The sequence below is a fragment of the Festucalex cinctus genome, chromosome 1, assembly GCF_051991245.1.
Source record: "Festucalex cinctus isolate MCC-2025b chromosome 1, RoL_Fcin_1.0, whole genome shotgun sequence".
Classification (NCBI taxonomy): Eukaryota; Metazoa; Chordata; class Actinopteri; order Syngnathiformes; family Syngnathidae; genus Festucalex; species Festucalex cinctus.
Window position 1 is genome coordinate 60035291 of NC_135411.1, and position 23573 is coordinate 60058863.

The 23573-nt window shown below is 44.0% G+C and overlaps 1 protein-coding gene across 2 annotated transcripts; it reads left to right on the forward strand.

Moving 5' to 3' along the window:
• The first annotated feature begins 1941 nt into the window (after nt 1-1941).
• On the forward strand, nt 1942-14500 carry tox4a (TOX high mobility group box family member 4 a). 2 transcript variants are annotated; one of them, XM_077498233.1, is made up of 10 exons: nt 1942-2035; nt 3015-3061; nt 3164-3229; nt 3767-4066; nt 9457-9705; nt 9862-10161; nt 11735-11815; nt 12101-12781; nt 12892-13034; nt 13124-14500. In XM_077498233.1, the coding sequence occupies exons 1-10, from the start codon at nt 1951-1953 to the stop codon at nt 13179-13181; spliced, it is 2010 nt and encodes a 669-aa protein (XP_077354359.1). In that variant the 5' UTR covers nt 1942-1950; the 3' UTR covers nt 13182-14500. The 2 variants fall into 2 exon arrangements, with proteins under 2 accessions (XP_077354359.1, XP_077354366.1); XM_077498240.1 differs by lacking the exon at nt 1942-2035 and having other exon boundaries at nt 2408-3061.
• The last annotated feature ends 9073 nt before the right edge of the window (nt 14501-23573 follow it).

The following is a 23573-nucleotide window of genomic DNA, read 5'->3' on the forward strand; positions in this document are numbered from 1 at the left end:
GTCTGTGTGTTTTATTGTCCCTTTCACCAAGTAGCTGTCGGTTTACTTGAAAATAATATTTAGCCAACTGTTATGGGTCGGGACATGTCCCACCCACCCCTCCCCCTTTCACCATGAAAAGTCTGAGAAGGCTAAATTACATCCAAGTTCGAGTCTACTACCGTAGTACAATTACATTTGTATACTAGCAATTGACAGCAAAATTATTTCCATGGAATGTCCACTTTTGCGCCTTTCTGTGACTCTTCCAGTCTCTCTTCCTCAAAGAACATCCTGTTGGAAGCCTTGCAATGGGGGGATGTACTGTTGAGGGACCACAGTCCTGTGTGTTTTAGAGGTCTCCCTCCTCCAACACAGGTCAGGATCGTTATGTGGCATATCCAGAGCATGCTGATGAGCTGATTATTTGAAACACCCATGTTGTAGGAGGGAGACATTTTAAAAGACGCAGGAATGCAGCTCTCTTGGACCAGAGTTGCCTTCCCCGGCATAGATGCAGTCCCCGCCAAAAGTATTGGAAAAACAGAATTCCTTTCCTTTGGGCACCATTTGGTGCACTGTAGATAAAGCACTATAAGTGCACTTGCTGTATATTGAAGAAATTTGTGTTTCAGATCAAAATGTGATTGAGACAAAAGTTCAGAATTGCAGCTATTATTTCATAGTATTTATATGTGCTAACTCAGGACAGCACTTTTTGTTTGAACGCACTCACCACAATTGAGCAAAAGTATTGGAACATACGTTGAATTAACTTAAAATATTTGGTGGCATAAGCCGTATTTGCAATAACTGCATCAAACCTGCGACTCATTGATTTCACCAGACTGTTGCGTCTTCCATTTGAAATACATTTCCAGGCCTTTACTGTGGCCTCTTTCAATTGTTCCCTAGGGTTTCTCTCTTAATCAATCTCCTTTTCAGGAGGTAAAATGCAGGCTCTATTTGGGTGATGAAGTCCCTTTGTTATGTTGGCAGTGTACTTTGTGTCATTGTCTTGTTGCTTGATGAAGCCTCTCCTGATTAGTTTGGGTCCGTTTTTTCTGTAAATTGCCAGACAACATAGCTGTGTAGACTTAAAAATTCATTCTGCTACCATCATCCTGGGTTACATCATCAATAAAGGCTGGTGAGTCCATTCCAGAAGCAGAATTTACTCCACCATGCTTCACAGACTACGGTAACTTGGCCTTTCCATCACGCTGGTCGAAGTTAATTTTGGAGCTAATTAGCCTACTCCATTAAACTTACCTTTTTTTTTTGTGTGGCTCATCTCTGTACTTTTTGCACAATTCAATCTGGCCTTCTGATTCTTTTTGCTGATGAGTGCTTTGCATCGTGTGGCATGTCTTCTCCCAAAGTTTTCTTCAGGGGCTTGTGATACCTTCACCCCTTCCAATGTTTGTGCAATAGCTTTATCGATTTGATCTCTTCCCACAACTTCAAGATGGTTTGCTTTCCTCCCATAGACATCTCTGGTTTGTATGTTTGCTTAAAACAGCAGATGTAGTTTTCACACGCAAGGCGAAGCCCATAGGCAAAAACAAGCGGTATCTTATGTTTAAGCAATTAATCTAAAAACCTGAGGAACTAGAAATACCCACATTATATTCATATCGTTGCTCAGTGCTCACTTGAAAAATGTAGGTGGGTTCAAACAAAAGGTGGTCTCCTGCTGCATTCGAGGATGGTCGGAAGTCGGAAATATCCGAGTTCAAAACAGGAAGTGCGCCCGGGAACGCCCCCTTGAACTCGGAAATTTCCGATTTTTGCGAAGTCGGAAAAAAATGAAGGACGCCGACTTCACCGGCGGACTACAATGTGACGTCACTCTGATGCCAAAACACAATTTAGTCGAGTATAAAACGAGATAGCGTTCTTCATTCATAAATATTCACCATAATGTCATGTAACGCAACGTACGTGATAGTATTGCCGCTATCTCCGTGCATGAAATTATACGGTAAACTACTTAACTGTATGGAATGTTTATTAAATAAGATTAAAACAATAAATGAAGCAAAATTGCTAAAAGGTAAGTTTCCTGGAAGTCAAATTGAGTTTTGAGGACCAAAATAAAATAAAAAAAAACAATTTTTCACTATCAGCCATTTTGGTTGTTTACTTTCACCTCGAACGCTTTGATGTCGGAACTGGGAAGTTTCAACTCGGATCTTTCCGACTTCCGACCATCCTCGAATGCAGCATTTTATTCTGAGTCTAGATGACCATGAAAAAAAAGAGAAAAAAAAGGTTGAATTATTTATACTGTGTAGCCTACATTTGTCTCACACATAATTGGTTAAAGATAACACACTCACACCGAAATATTATGAAATGGCGAAAGTTACACGTTGTCTTGACGTAAGTTCAAAAGTACGCGACTGTGCTTATGATCTTTCAGGAAACGAAACGGGCACAACATAATACCGAACATAATTAACTGTTACATATTAGACTCATAATGGGGTGCGTGTTTGTAAGACTTACAATACACACGTTATATACGTTTGTTTATTTGTTTATTATTCGTTACAGGCGCACGTGCTCTATGTTGGGTTAACGAGGCCTTCGTGGTATCGTCTGTTTTTCGACGGTCCCTGAACTATCCATTGTCCTCGAACCTAACACATGCCAGATGAATGGCTTTTCCGTTTGGCCAGAGCTTTTTTTTTGATCACGAGAAGCATTTTTGATTTCAACACAATATCTCTGTGACATCGAGTGACCGCTATGGCTGGCTGATGTGAGCCTATCATCACTTTAATGTTCCCAGGTCTTATAAATAACACAAGGTTATGTTAGTGGGCTAGTTAGCTAGTTAGCTAGTCAGCTAGCTAGCTAGCTAGCTACTGCTACTAGCATTTTCGTTATTGTTGAGTTGATCCATGAATGAATGAATCGGATCCCGTCATCTATTTTTGAACGTAACGATTAAGAACATTATTGCTTCAAAATGGACCTTAATTTTTATTCTGGACTTTCTGACGGCTGTGCTCAAAATGTTGATTCAGAGTTTTTGGACAGCCAAGCATATGTTGAATACACTGAGGAAAATAAGGTAACCCAAACACATTTCATTTTTTCTCCACTACAAGCCTTTGGGACTTGAATAACTGTCAGTATGTCAAATTTGTCATTTAATGCCAACCGTGCGTTTCAGTTTCCAGAGGGCAGCGACAGTTATCTTACCATAGGTGGCGGTGCTCATCACTTTTTGTCTCCGGAGGTAAGCGAATAAAGTTACCTAACGTTGATGTTTCACATTTGGACGATATAAGATAACATGATGGAAAGCCGTTTGAGCATTTATTAAGTACCTCTTATATTAGGAATGTTTGCGACCTATTTCAGACTGATACTAGTACAAATAACTAAATTCTTGAGTAGTGACCGATACCACTAGTATTCATGATAAAAACAAAACACTATAATACATAAAATGTTTTGTTTGTTTGTTTTAATAAAAAAGGTAACAAATAATTTGAAAGGAAGACCATAACGCATGTTTCCTTAAAATTGCATGAAATTAATAGTAATTTTCTATTTGTTGTAATTCTTACTTCCTGATTGCGAAGGGCCACTAGGCCAAAAGTGGTAGTAGTAGTGGAGGAAACATTACTAGTAAGACTGCCATTATACACCCAATTCTAGTTACTGCTAGCAAAGAGCTTGATATCAAGAAAATCAATTAAACACTCAAACGACTTTCCATAAAGTGCCTAATTTCTGACCACCGAACTAACTGTGTTGTTATCACAAACAGCAGACTTTCCATACACCCAACCTCGGAGATGAAGTTTTTGAGATCCCCCCGATCTCACTCGACCCAGACACGTCCCTAAGTATTGCTGAAGCAGTGTCCCACTTCGAGTTGTCAGATGGGTCAGATGGCACCGTGGGACCTTCGGGTTCTCATAACCTGGTTAGCAACCTGGTGGTGGAAGCTAATGATCCGTCTTTTGCATCCCCCTTTGTGAACACCGGCTCCCAAGGCCTGGAGCATCTCAACATGGGGGCCATGGCTCAGGCGAATGGAGGAGCCCTTCTGAGCTCCTCATCTTTGGTACGCACTTGACCTCATAACATTGCTTTAGTACCCATTTACTCACATATTTAGCAGCGGGCTATGTGTTTGGTACCTGGGTTTTCAAAGGCCACTTAACCAACTGAGTCCTGTTAATATCCCTGCTGGCATGTCACAATTTTAGACACCATCAATGCTCAACACAATACTTGAACATGCAAGTTAACTCTGCCACAAATTTTGTCTGGAGGAGTTCAGAATCAATATTTCTGTAATTAGTAAGTAATAATTACAAAAAACCCCCACATATAATCCATCCATAATTAACACTGAACAAATTTGATATCTAGCCAGTAATACGCATCTGACCCAAAAAAATAAAAATAAAAATCTAATATTCGCATATGCTACTTGAAGCAGTGAAGCCAAGAGAAAGGCTACAAAATTAAGGGAATAGGCCTGGTTGGAATGAAAGTAATTAAATTCCATTAAAGCAAGCCGATCATCCCAGCTGGTTTGGTATGGGAGGTGGGGTACACTGACATCTGGTCACCATCCATGTTTAACCAAAGAAACATTTTTGGAATTTGTCAAGAAACCAAAGTAGTGTGTGGTTTTTATCTCGGCATGCGAGATTTGTCCAGCATTTCAAAAACATGCATGTTACAAATCAATATCATCTTCATTGACCATCTATCTTATAAACACGCAACAAATTTAACTCAGTGTTGTGTATAAAGAACTTTAAAACAACCATCACTACATACAAAGTGCTTTACATGGATTAAAAAGCAGTCAGTTAAGTAGACAGGTAAAATAAAATAATTAATAGGTAAGTAAATAAAATGAATAACTAGAGCTGTCAAACAATTTTTTTCAAATCAAATTAATCACATCTTATACTAATGATTAATCATGATTAATTGCTTACTTAAAAAGGCTTTTTATCAACATTTTGTTGCCCTCCAAATTTAAAGAGCACCTGTTATGTGTTAATTGTTTTGACATTTAATGTTATGAGAACGTCCTCAACATTTTTTGATCCACTGCACATGCTCATCATCATCTTTCTAATCAGTTAATTAGGCAAGGCAAGGCAAGTTTATTTGTATAGCACATTTCATACACAAGGCAACTCAATGTGCTTTACACGAGGAAAGACAACACATAAGCATCAAGAAACAGTAGTTAACATTCAGAGGAAGAAAAATAAATGAAAATAGGTTACAAACTAACAATCTTAAAACATTATGCAACAAACTTTAAAAAAAATTAACATAAGGAAGTTTAAAATTATAATGATAAAAATAAAAATAAAAATAAAAATTAAAAAAACACTTAATTAAAGCTGTTTAAAAGTCCCTAATCAAAGGTATAAGAAAAAAGCAAAGTTTTTAACCTGGATTTAAAAGCATTTACACTCGGGGCTGACTTCACTTCTGTTGGCAGCCTATTCCATCTGTGTGCAGCATAATAGCTAAATGCAGCTTCACCATGTTTGCTTCGAACTCTGGGTTCCACTAGTTGGCCCAAGTCTGTAGATCTCAGAGCCCTGCTGGGCTTGTACTCAATCAGCATTTCTTGGATATATTCAGGACCCAAACCATTTAGTGATTTATAGACGAGTAGCAGAACTTTAAAATCGATTCTACAGCTGACAGGGAGCCAGTGTAAATCCTTAAGTACTGGAGTAATATGTTCTGATCTCTTTGTTTTGGTCAGAACTCGAGCTGCAGCGTTCTGAATGAGCTGCAATTGTCTCATGTTCTTTTGAGAGAGTCCAGTCAGAAGACCGTTACAGTAATCTAGTCTGCTGGAGATAAAAGCATGGATAAGCTTCTCTTGGTCTGCTTGAAGCATGCAGTCCTTCAGTCTGGATATGTTTTTCAGCTGGTAAAAGGCTGTTTTAGTGATGAATTTAATATGATTGCTGAAGGTCAGATCTGAGTCTATTAGTACCCCAAGATTTCGAACTTGGTCTTTAGTTTCTAAAGACAGTGACTCAAGCTGTTTTTTAACAGCAATCCTCTTTTCTTTATTGCCGAAAACAATGAGCTCCGTTTTGTTTTCGTTCAGCTGAAGGAAATTTTGGTTCATCCAGTTGTTAACTTGCTCTAGAGAATGACACAATGCGTTAATAGAACTGCTGTCATTTGGGGACATCGATAAATACAGTTGTGTGTCATCTGCATAACTATGATAGTCAACATCGGTGTTCTGAAGCATTTGACCCAAAGGTAACATATACAGACTGAACAACAGGGGTCCAAGGACTGACCCTTGAGGGACCCCACATGTCATGGCCTTTCGATCAGATTCAAAATTTCCAATGGTCACAAAGTAACTCCTTTCCTCCAAATAGGACCTGAACCATTTAAGGACTGTTCCATTTAACCCCACCCAAGTTTCCAGCCTGTCTAACAGTATATTATGATCAGTCGTGTCAAATGCTGCACTGAGGTCCAACAAGACGAGCACTGATACCTTCCCTGCATCAGTGCTCAATCTTATATCATTCAGTACTTTAATCAGAGCTGTTTCTGTACTGTGACGAGGTCGGAAACCTGACTGGAATTTATCCAAAAGTCCGTTTAAGCTCAAGAAATTGCTGAGTTGATTAAAAACCACTTTTTCAACTATTTTAGTTACGAAGGGAAGGTTTGCGATTGGTCTATAATTTGCTAGCAGGGAGACATCCAGTGTTCTCTTTTTTAGAATGGGCTTGACGGCGGCTACTTTCAGACATTTAGGAAGTTCACCTGATTGAAGTGAGCAATTAATTATTTGTTGTAAATCGATCTGAACAGATTTCACAATGGTTTTGAAAAAGCCAGATGGAATTGTGTCAAGACAGCTCGTGGAAGGTTTCAATTGCTGAACCAAGTCTACTACAGTATTTTGATCCACTGAGTCAAATTCTGTCATGGTAATTAAATTATTCCTAGGTGATTTTAAGTGCAGCATCGTTTTGTTATTTTGCTGGTTTGTAACAATGTTTGACCTGATAGCTTGTACTTTTTCACTAAAGTAGCAGGCAAATTCATTGCATTTATCTGTTGAGAGGAGTTCTGGCGCTGTTTGATTTGGGGGATTTGTAAGTTTGTCAACCACGCCAAATAGAGTGCGTGTATTGTTGAGGTTCCTACTAATAATTTCAGAAAAGTGTTGTTGTCTAGCTATTACTAACTCTTGGTTAAAATGACAAAGACATTGTCTGTACAGGTCAAAATGAACTTGGAGTTTAGTTTTTCTCCACTTTCGCTCTGCTTTTCTGCATTTAGATTTCAAAGTCATTATGTTGGTAGTACACCTCCAAGGTGTTTTAGTTCGGGATGAAATGGTCTTAGTTTTAATAGGAGCAACAGCATCCAAAACATTTGAGATTTTTTAGGTGAATTCATCCAGAAGTTCATCAACGGTCTCTGCATTTACAGTTGGTGATGCTTACATAATGTAAAAATGGGGGGGGGTTGACCCCAATATTTTGACATGAACAAATATTCTGAATGTCATACGCAAACATTTATTAAATGCTTTACTTTAAAGCAACACTAAGGAACTTTCAGTTTATGTTGATTATGGCGGTGCCAAATGGACAAAAGTGGTATTGTTATGCCTGAAGAAAAACCACATTTCCCATGAGGACATCGCAATGTGCCGTTTTTAAGCTCACGCCAGCGAATGAAGGCTGGGCCAAAGTTGATCCTTGACTGTTCTTTTATCCGTGTAGCTTCCATCCATCCCTTTTTCTTTATTTTTTGTCTCCTCAGACAAAACTTTTCCGTTGTTTTGTTGCTTCTGCCAGAAAAGCAGTAATCCACCTTTAAGTTAACTTGCGCTCTTCTACCTTAAAGCCGGGCAAGCGGCTACGTCATTTTTTGTTTTGACCAATCCTTGGTCTCTTCACCGATGAAATGCATCAGAATATTCACGAGAGGTTGACATGGGCATATTCGCGCATTCATGGCTGACGCAGATTTGCTGGCGTTGTGAAATAATTGATGGCGATTGACTTTGAATCAGTGTAATATACCCGCAGTTGTGACAGATGTTGGTTGATTTTTTCTTTTTTAAGTGGCTCTGAGCCTCACCCCAATGCAATTCAAAATAGTTCACATCCATCACTTGATGTGAAATGATCACGATTCATTGGCTATAGCAAAATGTTACTTCACATTTGTGGCACATTTGTGCTCTGAATAAAGTTAATCTTTGCCAAACTTGTTCTTTACTACGGAGCCCCTAAGGTGACTTGGTATAAAAAATAAAAATAAAAATAAAAAAAACGCAAAAAAACTTTGCGTTCCCTCGCAAAGATTGCGAAATTGCATTCCCTTACAAAATTTGCAGAGGACCCTTTTTTTTAACGAGTAATGTACTTCCGGGTCATCTTCCGTGTCACCAAAAGCAACAAGGATGGAACGTGTAAACATGAAACAAAGCAGTGGGAAAACTTTCCTGAAGCGACGAGGATGGAGCGTGTATTTTCCCTCTGCTTTGTTTACACGCTCCATCCTCGTCGCTTTTGGTCACATGGAAAATGACCTGGAAGTGTTTACGGTTCAACTTTGCGTCTTTGCGAGGGAACGCAATCTTTGCGTTATCTCGCAATCTTTGTGAGAGAATGCAAAGGTTTTTTTTGTTTTTGTTTTGTTTTTGTTTTTTTATTTTAACCATGTCACCTTAGGGCAGTGCTTCTCAATTATTTTCTGTCATAGTAAGAAGAACCTCCACCTCGCGACTATAAATAGTATCATTTGTCTATAAAATTGTTATAAGCACACCTCTGCATAACACTGTATCCGTATTAACATGTAAGAGTATAAAAAAAAGAAAGAAATATGGACCAACTTACAACAAAGAATAGCTTTATTAATTGTAACAGAAAAGATTTAAAGTGCATCTGAAATTCAAAAATAAAATTAAATCCTTAATTAAACTAGAAACATTTTTTGACTGACCATGTCAAACCATATAAGGAAAAATAAAATTACATAAAATCAATAAATAATACTGCATTTAAACTGATCAACATTAACAAAAAACAAACAAAAAAACTTTCACCTGCAAAACAAAAATATATAAAATAATTTGTGCTGTTTTTTTGTTTTTTTTTTGCTGTGTGCAAAGCGCGCAAGCTCAGTGCAAACAAAACCCCTACACCACCGAGCGAATGCTCCCTGCACACACTCTGCCAATAATGACAGCTTGCCACTGCCTCCTAATGTAGTGGAGGTGCAATTGCACTTTATTCTAGGACAGTAAAAAAATAATAATAATAAAAAAAAAAGCATGTTCCCTGAGGTCAAACGCGCCCCCCTTGATGGAGCCTTGTGCCCACGTGGGGGGGCCCGCCCCACTATTTGAGAAGCACTGCCTTAGGGTCTCCGTACTTTTCAACTTTTGTTTTAATGCTAATCTTTCCTCAGGATCTGGGCAACAGCAGCGGTTCCCATTTCGGCAGCTCATCGCCAATGACCATTGATGTTCAACTGGCCGACATCGCTCATGGTCTTTTAGGAAGCGGTCAGCTGTCTACCATTAACCAGACGGAGCTGGCGCTGGGTCTCGGAGGCGAATGCATAGGAGGACCTCCCGCGGGGACCTCCGAAGCGCCGCTGTTGGCGACGCCTTCTCCGGCCGGCTCCTTACAAGATGAGGACGTGGATGACTTCAAGGTGACATGCTTAAACATGAGATTTCTTACTTGGATGTCTGAATTTTAAATGCAAGTCGATGGACTGCAGAGATTTTGTGACTCTTGTAATACACCTCCATGCAACATGCTTTCTCACTGCTCCTGCAACTAATCACACTGTGCAACTTTCTCACAGAGGAGTGTGCTGGTCGACTCCCCCATGCCTCTGTCCTCATCCTCAGTCCTCTCGCATCCAGCTGTCCAGTCGTCCGTCTCCGTGGTAACAACAACCAAAAAGACTGCGGGATCGACAGTCGGCAAGATAGGCCGGCCGAGGAAAGACCCCAATGAGCCGCAAAAGCCGGTTTCTGCATACGCTCTGTTTTTCCGGGACACCCAGGCTGCCATCAAGGGCCAGAATCCAAACGCTTCTTTTGGGGAGGTGTCAAAGATTGTGGCTTCCATGTGGGACAGTCTGGCTGAGGAGCAGAAACAGGTATGCACATGCTTACATATTTTATGTGTCTGTTTTCAAGTTAAGGGAATAAGAGTTTGTTACCGGTAATTCAATTAGTGTTGCCACAGTTACTTTAAGAAAGTGACCGTTACTTTACTGATTACTTGATTTTCACTCATTTCCTGCCTTTTCCAAATATACTTGTCAATTACATTTTTTTTTTTCAATGAGGCTAGATGGTAGCTGATGATGTTCCACTGTAAATGTCAAACTTGGAAAAGATTTTACTGATGCCCAACCACCAGTAGATGACATAATTTCTGCACTTTATATAAAATAAACACAGTTTGAGAGTCCATTACTGTCGATTATCAAAGAACGCGACAAGGCAGAAAGGAGAGTCTAGTCTGTCATTTGGTAGATTCGGTTTATATATATAATTATTGAAAAAAAGTTGACATTTTCTAAAATGGCTGGCACTGAATGAGTTAAAAGTAACCAATTTAGATTATAAGATACTTAAATAGTTCAATTCAGCAGCTGCCGAAAACCCTGCTTAACATAATTTTATTTACTGAATTGGAAGTGCATATTTAATCATTTGATTTAGTCATAGTTTATTTTATTACAAATAAAAGAACATTTTTTTTGTTCTCAACTTTTCTTGATTTCACTGACATAAACAGGCTACTTGTTTTTCCATTAAAAATAAAATTGTCTTTCTAGACTTTAAATATTCATGCGGTCATACAATCGAGTGAGACTTTTTCTTTTAAGCTTGAATGCGTGCTGCGATCAGTGGAGTGCTGTCACTGTTGAATCAATTAATCTATCAATTATTCAATCAATTAATTGACTAATCAAATTCATTTTAATTTTACATTAAGGTGTATTACAAAAACATTTTTCCTAATTACTGTTTATTAACCAGTGATTAGTGTTTATTTCGTACTCTGTATTTGTAGAGTGATTTAAAAAAAAAAAAAAAAAGTATTTGTGTGTGTGTGTTGCGGGGAGGGTGGGGGTGTTGACCTTGTACTATGTTACCAATTCGTTAATTGTTTTCCAAAATAAAAACACGTTTGTAAATGTCTTATTTTGACTAAACACAGAAGATAATCTTCTTTCATGAAGGACGACAGAAATCAGTGAACAATTTCTGTTGATATGCTGAAATCAGAGGATTTGGACAATTTTAAATTAAAAAAAAAAATGGCTCCAAACGATTATGATTAAAATTCTAGCTTGAAAATGCAAAATTTTCTCCATCTCCATTGTTGTTTATGTGGAATTGACGCATGAGTTGTCAACGCACTGAAGATGTCAAATGTGCAAACTTGACATTACTCCCCCAGACACAATGGCTCACTTCAAACTGTAAAATACCTTTTTTACATGTTCCATTATGTGCAGCTGTTAATGTTCAATGTTGCTCACTGCTGTGACCCACAAGTGATTCATGATAATTAATTGAAGAGAGGGAGAAAGTAAAGTCGTGAACTGGCAAACCTATTCTGTTGTGATTTTCCGAAAGAACACAAAAATTAATTGCGCTACTGGAAGTCGATTCCAGGAATGCATTTAACTCACTTGTTCATTGTGTTTGTTTTAGGTGTACAAAAAAAAGACGGATGCTGCCAAAAAGGATTATTTAAAAGCTCTGGCAGCTTATCGTGCCAGTCAACTGTCACAGGTAAGATTGTGTGCCATCTGCTGGCCATAGTCAGTGGGTGTTTTTGATTTCACAACTCATTGTTGCACTGCCCATTGAGGAAAAACAAACGTAGTAAACGTCAACGTTTATGGCGGCATTCATTAGAATTTTAGCACACGGCGTTAAACGTTTTTGGCGGTCAAAGGGTTAAAATAGTTAATTTGTTTAAAAAGTGAATTTGATAACTGGTTACTTGTCACTTAATCGATTTCATTTTAACAGCTCTAATTTACTTGATTTTCCCCTTGTCCCCTCACATGTCAGCCCGCCTGTGACAAGGTTGAGACTGCACCCGCGCCTGATGTCCGCCAAGCTCCCGCTGCAGCCGCCCCTCCTGTTAGCCACCAGGTCGTCCGTCCAGCAAATCCCGTCGAAGAGAACACCATCACCAACATTTGCACCTCCAACATCATTCTGGATATCCCGGAGAGGGCAACTCGTTCCCGCACAGGCGCGGCCAAAACGGCAGCGGTGGCCCCAGCGCCCGCCGCCGCACCGCCTCAGACCATCACCAAGATCCTAATCCCCAAGCACATGCTTCAGGCAGGGGGGCAGTTTGTCACCCTGCTGCCGGGCGGCCTCCACGCTTTGCAGCCCGCCCTCGTGGTGTCCGGCGCCCCTCGCCAGCCGCCGCCCCTGCAGCAGATGCAAAACGCGCCCCCGCCACCGCCGCTCCAGCAGATGGCGCCGGCGCCGCCGCGCTTACTCCAGGCCAAGCCCCGGGAGGGAGGCAGTGCGGCGGGGCTCCCCGTGTCGGTCGCCGCCGCCCCTCCGCCTCCGCTCCAGATCAAAATAGTTCCCGCCCCTTTGCAGAGGAAAGACACGCAGCCCGTCGTGGTCCCCGCCACGGCCGCGACGGCGGCGGGAGTGCAGGTGATGAATCCTGCCGAGTCGGCGGGTCGCCACGACGAGGAGGTCATCTCGGAGGCGCTGCCTTCAGAAGAGGTACACGCTCCTTTTGGTGTTGACATGCTCATGATGGACGTGAACGGAAAAGTTTCTGATGTGCATTGAAAAGTTGAGAGAAGAACAATGTTTTCCTTTTTCATATTCAGGATGACATGGAGGTGAGCGAGTCATGTGATGATGCGGCTGTGCCGTGCGTGTGCGTGAGGTCCGGATGCACAAACCCAGCGGTGGAGAGCGACGATTGGGACAAAGAATATTGCAGTAACGAGTGTGTGGCCTCTCACTGCAGGTGAACAACAAAACAGGAGCAAAACCTGTGTAGTTGCCAGCATATTATACGAACAACATAAAAATTAATTATTATTTTTTTCTCCCCAGTGATATTTTCAAAGCGTGGTGCTCCATCAGGAACCAGACCATGGGAACGGTGAAATAAACACCACACCGACTGCAGATTATCCACTATCATTGGACATTGTTACTTTCAAGAAGGTTTGCTTTTTTTTGTTTTTTTCAATAAACGAAATAGGAATACAGCCTGTAGCCAGGCACCAGGATTACTTTGAAGCATCCAGTGTTGTTCAACAGTTTTTTTAATACCTTTTTTTGTTATCAGTAGTTGGAGGTGATTAAAGGGTTACATGTGGTCTACTGGTTCACTTGCTTGACTTTGCTAAGGCAGCGTGGATTTGGTTCTCACTCAGTGCCAATGTGAGTGTGAAAGTTTGTCTTTCTCTATGTGCGCCATGCGATTGGTCACGGCCAAAGTCAGCTGCAATAAGCTGGAAGTGGTGTCGAAAATGGATACAGGGAGTTTACTGAAGGAATTTGACCCTCTGATATGTTAGTTTTACTGTAGGTAATCTGTGTTTTGTATGTAAAGCAAGAGACAGCCCAATTCTATAGTGGGCTGAAAATGCCTTACTTTAAATAATGACGTTTCACTCTGCTCTTACGACAGTCAGACATTTAATGCCGATTATTGATAAATATACATTTTTGTAATTAGCATGTTGCACAGTATAATTACTGTACATATAGAAAACATCTTTTGAGAGAGGATACTGTATGTCATTTAAAGGGAGTAGTTTGGACTTATGATATATGTAACAAATTGTCAAAAAGTGTTGCCAACCACTTTAAAAAGACGATTAGCAAAGGAACTTTAAAGCAGACAAGTTATTTTCACGCTGCTTTTAAAGGTCAACTCATTCAGAAAATGTACATCTGCTGTACAGGAAACTTGAAAAAAAAAAAAGAAAAAGAAAGAATAATTGGACTTATTTTTGTTGGACTATATTTATAAGGCAACTTTCAGCAATCTCCTTACGTTGTAGTAAACCAAACGGCTTAATTGTGAAAGAGCTTCAAATTGGAGGTTGTCTCTGCCTACCAGTTCCTGGGAGTCTTGGGTGCAGCTGCAGACACAGAAACAAATATTAGTTTTCCAGAGGAAAAACAGTGGGAGAACTTGAGAAGCAAGAGGATTTAACCTTGACCAGACAACTACTCCCACTTGAAAGAATGATAACAGGAAGGTCAGTAGTTGGTAAAAAGATTGTGACAAAAAAATGTGGTAGAACCTGCACAAAAATTGGTTATGCAGCATTAAAACTTAAAGGGGATGAGGTCTTTGTTTCAACCAGCGGCAGAGGAAGACGTTTATGTATTTTGTGTTTCTCATTTGATGTGTATTTTTTTTTCTAAATGCTTCTGTACATGTTGGTCGTATGAATAAAATATGTTCATGAAAAATCATTGCCTCCTTGTCCTCTTTCTCGATCTGCTTACTTCGCTGACAAATGCTGCTTTTAGCTGTGTAACTCATTATTACAATAGTCTCAACAAAATTTGTTTAGCCCTTCCTGTGTGTTTTTTTTCCTGGTTATAGGTCACTTGCACATGTCGTCACTTCCGCCTCGGATTTCTCGTAGTCGCCATGCTGGGTGGCCTCCATTTACGTAGCGATTCGGTCTAACACGTATCTATCACGTTTGTTTTCTGCGTTTAAAATGGTACATTGTTGCTGCATCGTTGGCTGTTCGAACAAAGCCAAGGGGGAAAATGGTCGGTCTTTTTTCCGAATTCCGAAAATAATTAGGAACCAGGGCCTGGAGACAGAGGAGTGCGGACTCCGGAGGGAAGTCGTTACTTTGGGCTCGTGTGTGCAGCGATCACTTTGTGAGCGGTAAGCTTGTTTACCTTTATTTAATGCATGAGGATTAATAACGTTTCGACCGCCCATATATGGGCAAGTTGCTTATGTTTTGGATTCATGAGCAAGCAAGTTCGGTAGTACAAGCTGGCTAGCGGACGTTAGCCGAAAGCTAACATTGAACATTTTCACCCAAGTAGTGCCAGTGCAAAGTGTTTACTGCTGAAATTGGATTGATTAGTCTTGGGCTTTTAATGCCGATAACATGTTTTTTGGTGGCAAAATGTAAACTTGGAAAAAAAAGAGACAGAAGGGGCTGATGCAAGAAAACAGACCCCCGGGGGTGATGCAAGAAAACAGACCCCCGGTAGCCTACACATCATGCTAAAGAACTTATTCACGGCCACCCTACTGCGGTAAAATAACCAGTCTTTCCATATTTTATTTGTTTATATATTTGTTTATTTTAACAGGTCGCCCTGCGCCCGTTTTTCTGTCCAATCATCCCGACTGGGCTCCAACATTAAAGTTGGGTCCCAAGTTACATCATCTATGTCTCAGCCCAGTCGGTGCCAAGATATGAACGTGCACAGGAGAGACAAGCAAAGAAAAGACGACTCGAAGTGGCAGAGATTGTTGCAGTTATGCAGCCAGATGGCTCCAGTAACCTGTACCCTCAAGTACTGCTGACATCATTGACTCTGGTATGCCACTCAGAATTCATTACATGATATATTGTATGCATGAGTGAATGTATGTGTTTGTTTGTGTGTGTACACGCACCTTATATTTTAGAGACATTTGGAAGTGTTTATAGAAATAAGTATTTGCCTGTAGCAATGTTCATACATTAAAAAATGCAACAAAATGTGTACATTTCTTTTACACTGACAAAAAACTATACTACTTTACTATATTAAATAGAGGTGTGCAAAATTTCCGATTCTTAGATTATTCACGATTCGGCCGTGGAACAATCGAGAACGATTCACAAAAGTCCAAATTCCGATTATATAAATATGCCAAGGGAACCGAAACTAAAAGTGGACCGGAGCGAAAAGTACGCGGAACTGAAACGCAGTAGCGCGCGCGGTCTTCGGGACGCTTAATGGGACGGACCGAGAGTACACATCCACAACTCACGCCTCGACATTCAAAACAACAACAAGCATGGCTGAGCTGACCAACCCACCTCTTCGTGAGATCAGACCTGCTCCGAAAAGGCAAACAACTTCAGGCGGAAGTATCAGCTAGCTGGCTGCAGTGCGTCGGTTAGCGTTCGACAGGGCGCCGCGCAGTGATACAAACGAACGAACAGAAAAGTAGTGGCTGGCGGTAATGGCGTCTGACTTTATTCAGAAAAGAGTATTGTGGTGGAAATGTATCACGCTTTTGAAAACAAATAGTTTTTTTTTTAGAAGAAAAACGCTTTATTTCCGAGACCCCAGCCAGCTTGCTGGACTATTTTCCTCTCGTCCAACGTCGAACATGAACGCGTGTCACCGAACGCTGTCAGAAAGAAGTCAGTGCTCGCACACACGGGAGGTGAGGATCAAATTGAGATTCATGTTAAAAAAGCCGAACGATCCCTTTAATGTTTACACGTTCATGTTTACACAAGTTAAAAAGCAGAAAAGCACTTGAGGTTTTTTTTTTTGTACCTCTGAGAAACTTTAATGTTTACATGTTCATCTTTACACAATTTAAAAAGCAGGAAAGCACTTTTTTTTTTTTTTAGGCATTTGTATTGAAGTAGTAGTTCACATTGTCTTTCATTTATATCTCAGTGCACTTTTGAGTGGATAAAAATAATATATTTTTGCTCAATGCTATGTTTTATTCTGTTGAAGACTGAATATACTTAAAAGCTGTTGTTACAGAATGAGGACTTGAGTATTTTATTTACTGTTTTGAACTGTTAACTTGATACTGAAATAGTAGTTTATTTAGGCCTGAGAGGACTTTTGTACTATTTTTGTAACTAATGTACGAAACATTAAAAGCGCCAAAATACATTGTTTTTTTTCTGCTGCCTGGGGGGAAATCAATAATCGTTGTATAATCGAATCGTAGCCTCTGAATCGTAATCGCAATCGAATCGTGAGGTGCCCCAAGATTCCCACCTCTAATATTAAACCTATTACTGGTACCGTATTTTTTTGTGATTTTTTCTTTATTTTTTTCTTTAGGGATCTCATGCCACACCGACTTGATTGCCAATGACATGATGGAAACGAAGGCGAGCATCAAAGCATTGGAGGAGGACAACATGCGACTGTTTGTTTGGCGCTAATAAAGGCAGCGTTTATACAAATTCTATTGTTGGGTTTGTTTACAAAGCTATACATAATACAAATGACAGGATTTGACTCAATGTGCAATATGGTCCCTCTTAAAGTAATGGCATAAATCTCGATGATTTCTAAAAGCACAAAAAATGAAGTGAATAATGATTAGATGTAGTAATTTCAGGGTTAAAAATTGAACTGTTAATTAATGTAGTTTATTTTAGCACAGGTGCCTACCATCCTGAGATGACGGTATGATGTAATGTTGATGGGGTACGCAATGACTTTCATTATGCTATGTACAGAGGAAAAAGTTGCTCTCTTTTAAATTTGTTTAATGTAAGACAAGTACCAGTACTGTGTTACAGTTTTCCCAATAATCCTTGTTTCACACTTGTCACAAAACCACTGTCCTTTTGGCAGTCTAGATTGGCACACTTCAAGTGATATCATTTGATTTTACAATCTGCTGCAGCACAAAAAACTACTTTATTCCGCATCTTTGAAGTACATGAGCAAGTGGTAGGTGACAGCGGCTGAGCAGGAACACTGGAAGTCCACTGCTGATCTAGTAAATGCTCTCCCGAGCAGTTCAGGTAAGGGGGGGACTTTGGGGGGAAAAAAAACTCTGGCTTTTCCAGCTGGCCAAAAATGAGTGATCTGGGTGGACTCGCTCAATCACACTTTGTCCACACCACAAAGTCGCAGAAGTCCCGTCCAGTTAAACTCATCTGTGCCTGAATCTGAAAATATTACAAACATTGTAATGAAAATATGAAACATAGAATTAAATAAGAAACTACAAAAAGTAAAGCCATACATACCTGGTAATACTATTGGTGTTGTCGTGACAAGTGATGGGAATTGTTGCCATCTGGCACCAGACAGAAATTGGGTGTTGTGACAGCCTCCTTAACCGTGAGATCATAAGAAAAGCTGTCAGTATGCTCAGTAGTTACCATGAACACGTTTTATTGTACTGGAAACTGAAACTAAAAATACGTCCTCAGAGTGGTTAACCTTAACCATTTAGAATAAGTTGATTAAGTAACATGTAACTAGTGAAAGGGTAGCATTAAATTTAATTAAGCCATGGGGAGGCTGTGCAGTTACTTTTTATTCTTATACGCTCTGCCATATTTGCCTGTTATCAAATTGTTAGAAAAACCACATCAGGTAAACCTAGCTGTGCATGTAAACACAATGATAACAGGAAGCCTGAGAACAAATCAACATTTTTGTGTGCAGAATTACCAACACCATGTGGTTTACTTACGTGCAACAGCAACCGTTTCTTCTGATGCGATGTTAAAGTTTACACTCTGTATCCACCCGCTTACAAAATAATTGTAAGCCTCCAGGGATTTGTTGGCGTGTTATGGAGCATGTTGTCAACACGAGGTAGGGAAAGATGTCCAGAGATGTCACATTTGGCCAGCAAGCTTTCTCCGTCAAAAAAAAAAATCACCCTTGGTCAGGACGGAATTAGGATCAATCCCGCCACACAGAGACACCTTCTGCCTGTATCGTTGTTTTTGATCTTCCGGTAAATCGTGAAAATACTGCGAAAATTACATCAGGTTGATAAGCTCTACCGTGTAACTCGCGAGTGTACCTTGTGAACCGGCGGACACCCAATATGGCGCCCTAAGGAAAAACTCCCATGATGCATTACGATGTGCAAGCGACCTATTAACATTTCCACCACCATTCCAAACACGCATGTGTGGTTAATTGAGGACTCTAAATTGCTTTCAAGTGCAAAGTGTCTGATCTCGCTTACCTGGCCAACTCTCCGTTACAAAGGGTTAAGCCCCCCCTTTGGCTCCAACCGTAGTAACACGGGATTTACGGAGGTGACGGGGGCGCTTCAAGCTGGCGTCGAAAAGGATTCGTTTAGGTTCTCACCGCCCTAGTTTTAGAATGTCAGCCCCGACTTCCATTAGACTACACCCTTAAAGAGTAACCTTTGATGTTCTATTTCGTCCCTCCCGACCGCCAGAAGGCGGTGCTTTAAGCACTGAATGTTCCTTTCGCGCATGCGCAGTTCGAGTAATGCATACCAAATTAGTCACCTGTGACCCCTGGGTGACCCTAGAAGGGTATAAGTTCCGGTGTCACCCAAGGTTCGTTTCCTCTTTTCTTCTCGCGTGGCGTATGCATACGACACATTTTCGAAGAGTGTAAGAATTGGGATTTGTATTTATCCTCTTGACCGCGCCGCTTGGAGCCTTGTGACCGGATCGGTCGGAGCTGCGTAGTTCGCCCTCCAAAAGCTGCGGCGACGGTGTTTTTCTTTCCTTCGTTCGTGACCCGACGTGGTCGCGTATTCTAACCTCCCGTGGAGTAAGGTTATTGACTACTTGTCTACTTTGCCGTCTAATTTCCGCGTTTACTGCGGTGTTTTGAGTTTTTTGTGTGGCTAGCCTCGCGTTAGCGCCCTGGCTACCACGGCTCGTGGTTTACCCTATTTTTTCCTCCGCTGGCTTTGGCAGCGTTAGCGCTTCTCTCGGTTTATTAGCGCCGCTTTCTCCGACGGTGTTGCCGTTTGGTTGTTGCTTTTCTTTTTGTGCCTTTGCTGGTGAGGGCAGCGTCAGCGTCCCCGCTCCCAGCTTACGGCGTCGCGCTTCTCGCTCGATTGTTTGTCTTACTTACTTTTGTGCGTGTCCCGCCTGCGGTGCGCACCTGGCTTCAGCTGTGCAGGTGGCGTTCGCGCCCCTTCTCTCAGCTTGTCGACGCTTTCGCGTCTGCTGTCTGCCCTTTCTTCCGGCGCGGGCACCCTTCCTCGGCCTTTTCTGTCCCCGCATCTGACGACTATCTGCGGGAACTACATGCTTGCTGGAGGGATCCTGGGGCTCTCTCCCGTCCTTCGGCTGATGGCCGTGATTTAGCGTCTATGCACGGTGCTGCTAGTGTTGGCTTGGACCGGATGCCTGCTGTGGAGCCAGCTGTCGCATCCCTCATTGTGTCCCCGGAGGAGACCCTTCGGCCATCTGTGCGATGTCCTCGACCCCAATGTCGTGTGACTGACGACCTTCTCACACGGGCCTATGGCGCTGGTGCACGTGCTGGTCGCATTGGGAACTCTTTGGCTCACCTCATACTTGCTCTCTCTACATCTCTGCAAGCGGACAGCGTGGAGGCTGCTGTGTCCTTCAGTGATGCAGCCCTCCAGGCTTTTGCCCTCATGACTAGGGAACACGGCCGACTCATGTCCTTCCTAGTGCAGGCGCGCCGCCAGGTGTGGCTAGCGCAGTCCCCCTTGTCGGAGGCCTCTAGGAGGGCCCTCCGTGGTGTTCCTGTGGAGCCGGGGGAGCTTTTTGGTTCTGCCGCTGTGGGTGCACTGGAAAGGACGGTTAAGGCTCATGAGACCAGGAGGCAGCTTTCCAGCCTCAATAGGGCCCTGCCTCCCCAACAGGGTAGGCCTGGGGCACGCTCTGCTTTTCATCGCTTTCCTCAGCCCCGGCCTGCAGAGGCTTATGGCACCCGGCGACCCCCGCAGAGGCCCGCCGGGGACTTTCGCTCCTCCGCCCGCTTGCCTTCAGGGCAACCACGGGCTGCAGGCCCCACCCACCGTCCCTCTCGGGCCCCTAGGGGCCGGAGGGCCAGAGACTGAGGCCTTGGGGCCGGCCGTCGGACATTTTTCCCACCAGCAGCTCAGTTACTGGGCTGCTCGTGCCTCGGACCCATGGGTGGTCTCCATCTTGACCCACGGGTACGAGCTGCAGTTCCGACGCCGGCCTCCTGCTTCCTGTCGGGTCAGGGTGACTCTCATCGCCGACCCGGCAAAAGCCTCAGCTCTGGACCAGGAGCTGTCTGCCCTCCTGGCCAAGGACGCGATCGAGGCTGTGGACCCCCTGGCACAGCCTGAGGGCTTCTACTCGACGTACTTCCTTGTCCCAAAGAAGACCGGTGGATACCGACCGATACTGGACCTGAGGGGGCTCAACAGACATCTCAAGGTATTGCCATTCCACATGCTAACCACGAACGACGTCTTGCAGTCGCTCGCCCAGGGGGAGTGGTTCACGTCTATAGACCTGAAGGACGCCTACTTCCACGTCCCCATCGCACCTCGGCACCGTCGATTTCTCAGTTTTGCCTACAAAGGCCGTCACTGGCAGTTCCGTGTGCTCCCTTTCGGGCTCTCCCTCGCTCCGCAGGTCTTCACTCGGTTTGTGAAGGCTGCTCTCGCGCCCCTGCAGTCTGTGGGCATGAAGGTGCTGCCGTACCTCGACGACTGGCTCCTCTGTGCGCCGTCGCGGGCTCAGGTGATCCGGGACACCTCCGATCTCCTGTCTCATGTGGCCCGGTTGGGTATCAGGGTCAACTTGCCCAAGTCCTCTCTGGTCCCCTCTCAGCGGACGGACTTCATTGGTGTGACGTTGGACACCACGGTTATGAGAGCCCACCCATCTCCTCACCGAGTCGACGATGTTCTTCGCCTCCTCGCGCTCTTTCGAGGGGGCAGGCTGTTGCCTTACGTCGCCTACTTGCGGCTTTTGGGCAAGCTGACGTCCATGACGGCTGTGGTCCCGTTGGGTCTGCTGACACTGCGCCCACTACAGAGGTGGCTGAACGGCTTCCACTTGGATGCCAAGTGGCACCGCCACCGGAGGCTCAGGGTGTCCCGTCGGTGCCTCCTCGCCCTGGCACCTTGGAGGGAGAGGGCTTTTCTATTGAGCGGCGTCCCGCTGGGTGTGGCCCCGGCCCGCCGCGAAACAGTCACCACGGATGCCAGCCTCACGGGCTGGGGTGCTGTCTGGCAGCACAGGACGGCTCAGGGAAGTTGGTCTGTGCGCGACAGGCTCGATCACATCAATGTGCTGGAGCTTCAGGCGGTGCACTTGGCACTCATGCACTTCTTGCCATACCTGAGCGGACGGCATGTTCTCATACGGTCGGACAACACCACAACCGTGTTTCACATAAACCATCAGGGCGGCGTCAGGTCCGCCCGTCTGTTGGAGACCTCCCAGCACCTTCTCAGGTGGGCTGCTCCCCGTCTGGCCAGTCTACGGGCCACCTATCTGCCGGGGGTTCGGAACCAGCTTGCGGACTCTCTCTCCCGTCGGGGTCCTCCTCCGGGAGAGTGGCGCCTCCACCCAGAGGTGGTGCGCATGATTTGGAGCAGCTTCGGCACGGCGGAGGTCGATCTCTTTGCCTCCGAGGACTCAACCCACTGCCCACTTTGGTTTTCCCTGAGCGAGGCCACCAGCCCTCTGGGTCTGGATGCACTGGCGCAGCCGTGGCCGGAGTGCCTTCTCTACGCCTTTCCGCCGCTCCCTCTGATATGGCTGACGCTTCAGAGAGTTCTTCAGGAGGGGCACACGCTGTTGCTGGTGGCCCCCTTCTGGCCGGCCCGGACGTGGTTCCCCCTGCTCCGTCAACTGTGCTCCGGCGAGCCATGGTGTCTCCCCGACAGGGAGGACCTGTTGTCTCAACAGGGAGGTCGGATTTGGCATCCCGACCCTCGGCGCCTTCGCTTGTGTGTTTGGCCACTGAGGGGCCCCAACCGCTGCTGACCGGCTGTACAGAGTCTGTCACGCGGACCATTCTTAATGCGAGGGCACCGTCCACTCGGCTACAGTATGCCAACAGGTGGAAGTTGTTTGTGGCGTGGTGCGGAGAACGCGGGGTGGACCCTGTTTCGTGTTCCATCCCCACCTTCCTGGATTTCTTGCAGTCCCTCTTGGATAAGGGCAGGTCTCAGTCGACTCTGAAGGTGTATGTGGCAGCTATTTCTGCCCCGCATGTTGGTGCTGATGGCGGCTCCGTGGGACAGGCCGGGGCTCTTGTGTCCGGTGAGAGCCTTGCAGTGTTACATTGACGCTACGGCGGACATTTGTACGTCTGCCCAGCTTTTTGTTATGGTGGTCCTACCAAGGGCTCCGCTCTCTCCAAGCAGCGCTTGTCTCACTGGGTCGTGGATGCCATTCGCCATTCCTACCTGCTGTCTGGCCGCCCCCTGCAGTCAGGGGTGCGCTGTCACTCCACCAGGAGCGTTGCCACGTCTTGGGCCGCCCTGAGGGGTGTTTCCCTGGAGGATATCCGTGATGCTGCTTCATGGGCGACGCCTTGCACCTTCTCCAGGTTTTATAGCGTGGATGTCGCCTCTCCCCATCCGCTTGGCGTGATCTTGGGTCCTGCTAGGGCTTCTCAGTGAGGTTTGTGTCTGAGATCCCTCGCGACTACGCCGGTATTAGTCATTCAGTGCTTAAAGCACCGCCTTCTGGCGGTCGGGAGGGACGAAATAGAACGAAAGTTACAACTGTAACTACGGTTCTATGAGTCCCGGACGACCGCCAGGGCGTCCTGTCGCTCGGAATCCTCGTGTTCACGCGAGAAGATTCCGTAGGAAACGAACCTTGGGTGACACCGGAAC

What these genes read in the sequence shown, in the direction of transcription:
- tox4a (XM_077498233.1), top strand. Translation starts at nt 1,951, where the DNA reads ATGAAATTATACGGTAAACTACTTAACTGTATGGAATGTTTATTAAAT. An exon ending in TTCTGAGCTCCTCATCTTTG is followed by an intron (nt 4,067 to 9,456) that starts GTACGCACTTGA and finishes ATCTTTCCTCAG; the next exon opens with GATCTGGGCAACAGCAGCGG. An exon ending in TGTGTGGCCTCTCACTGCAG is followed by an intron (nt 13,035 to 13,123) that starts GTGAACAACAAA and finishes TTTTCTCCCCAG; the next exon opens with TGATATTTTCAAAGCGTGGT.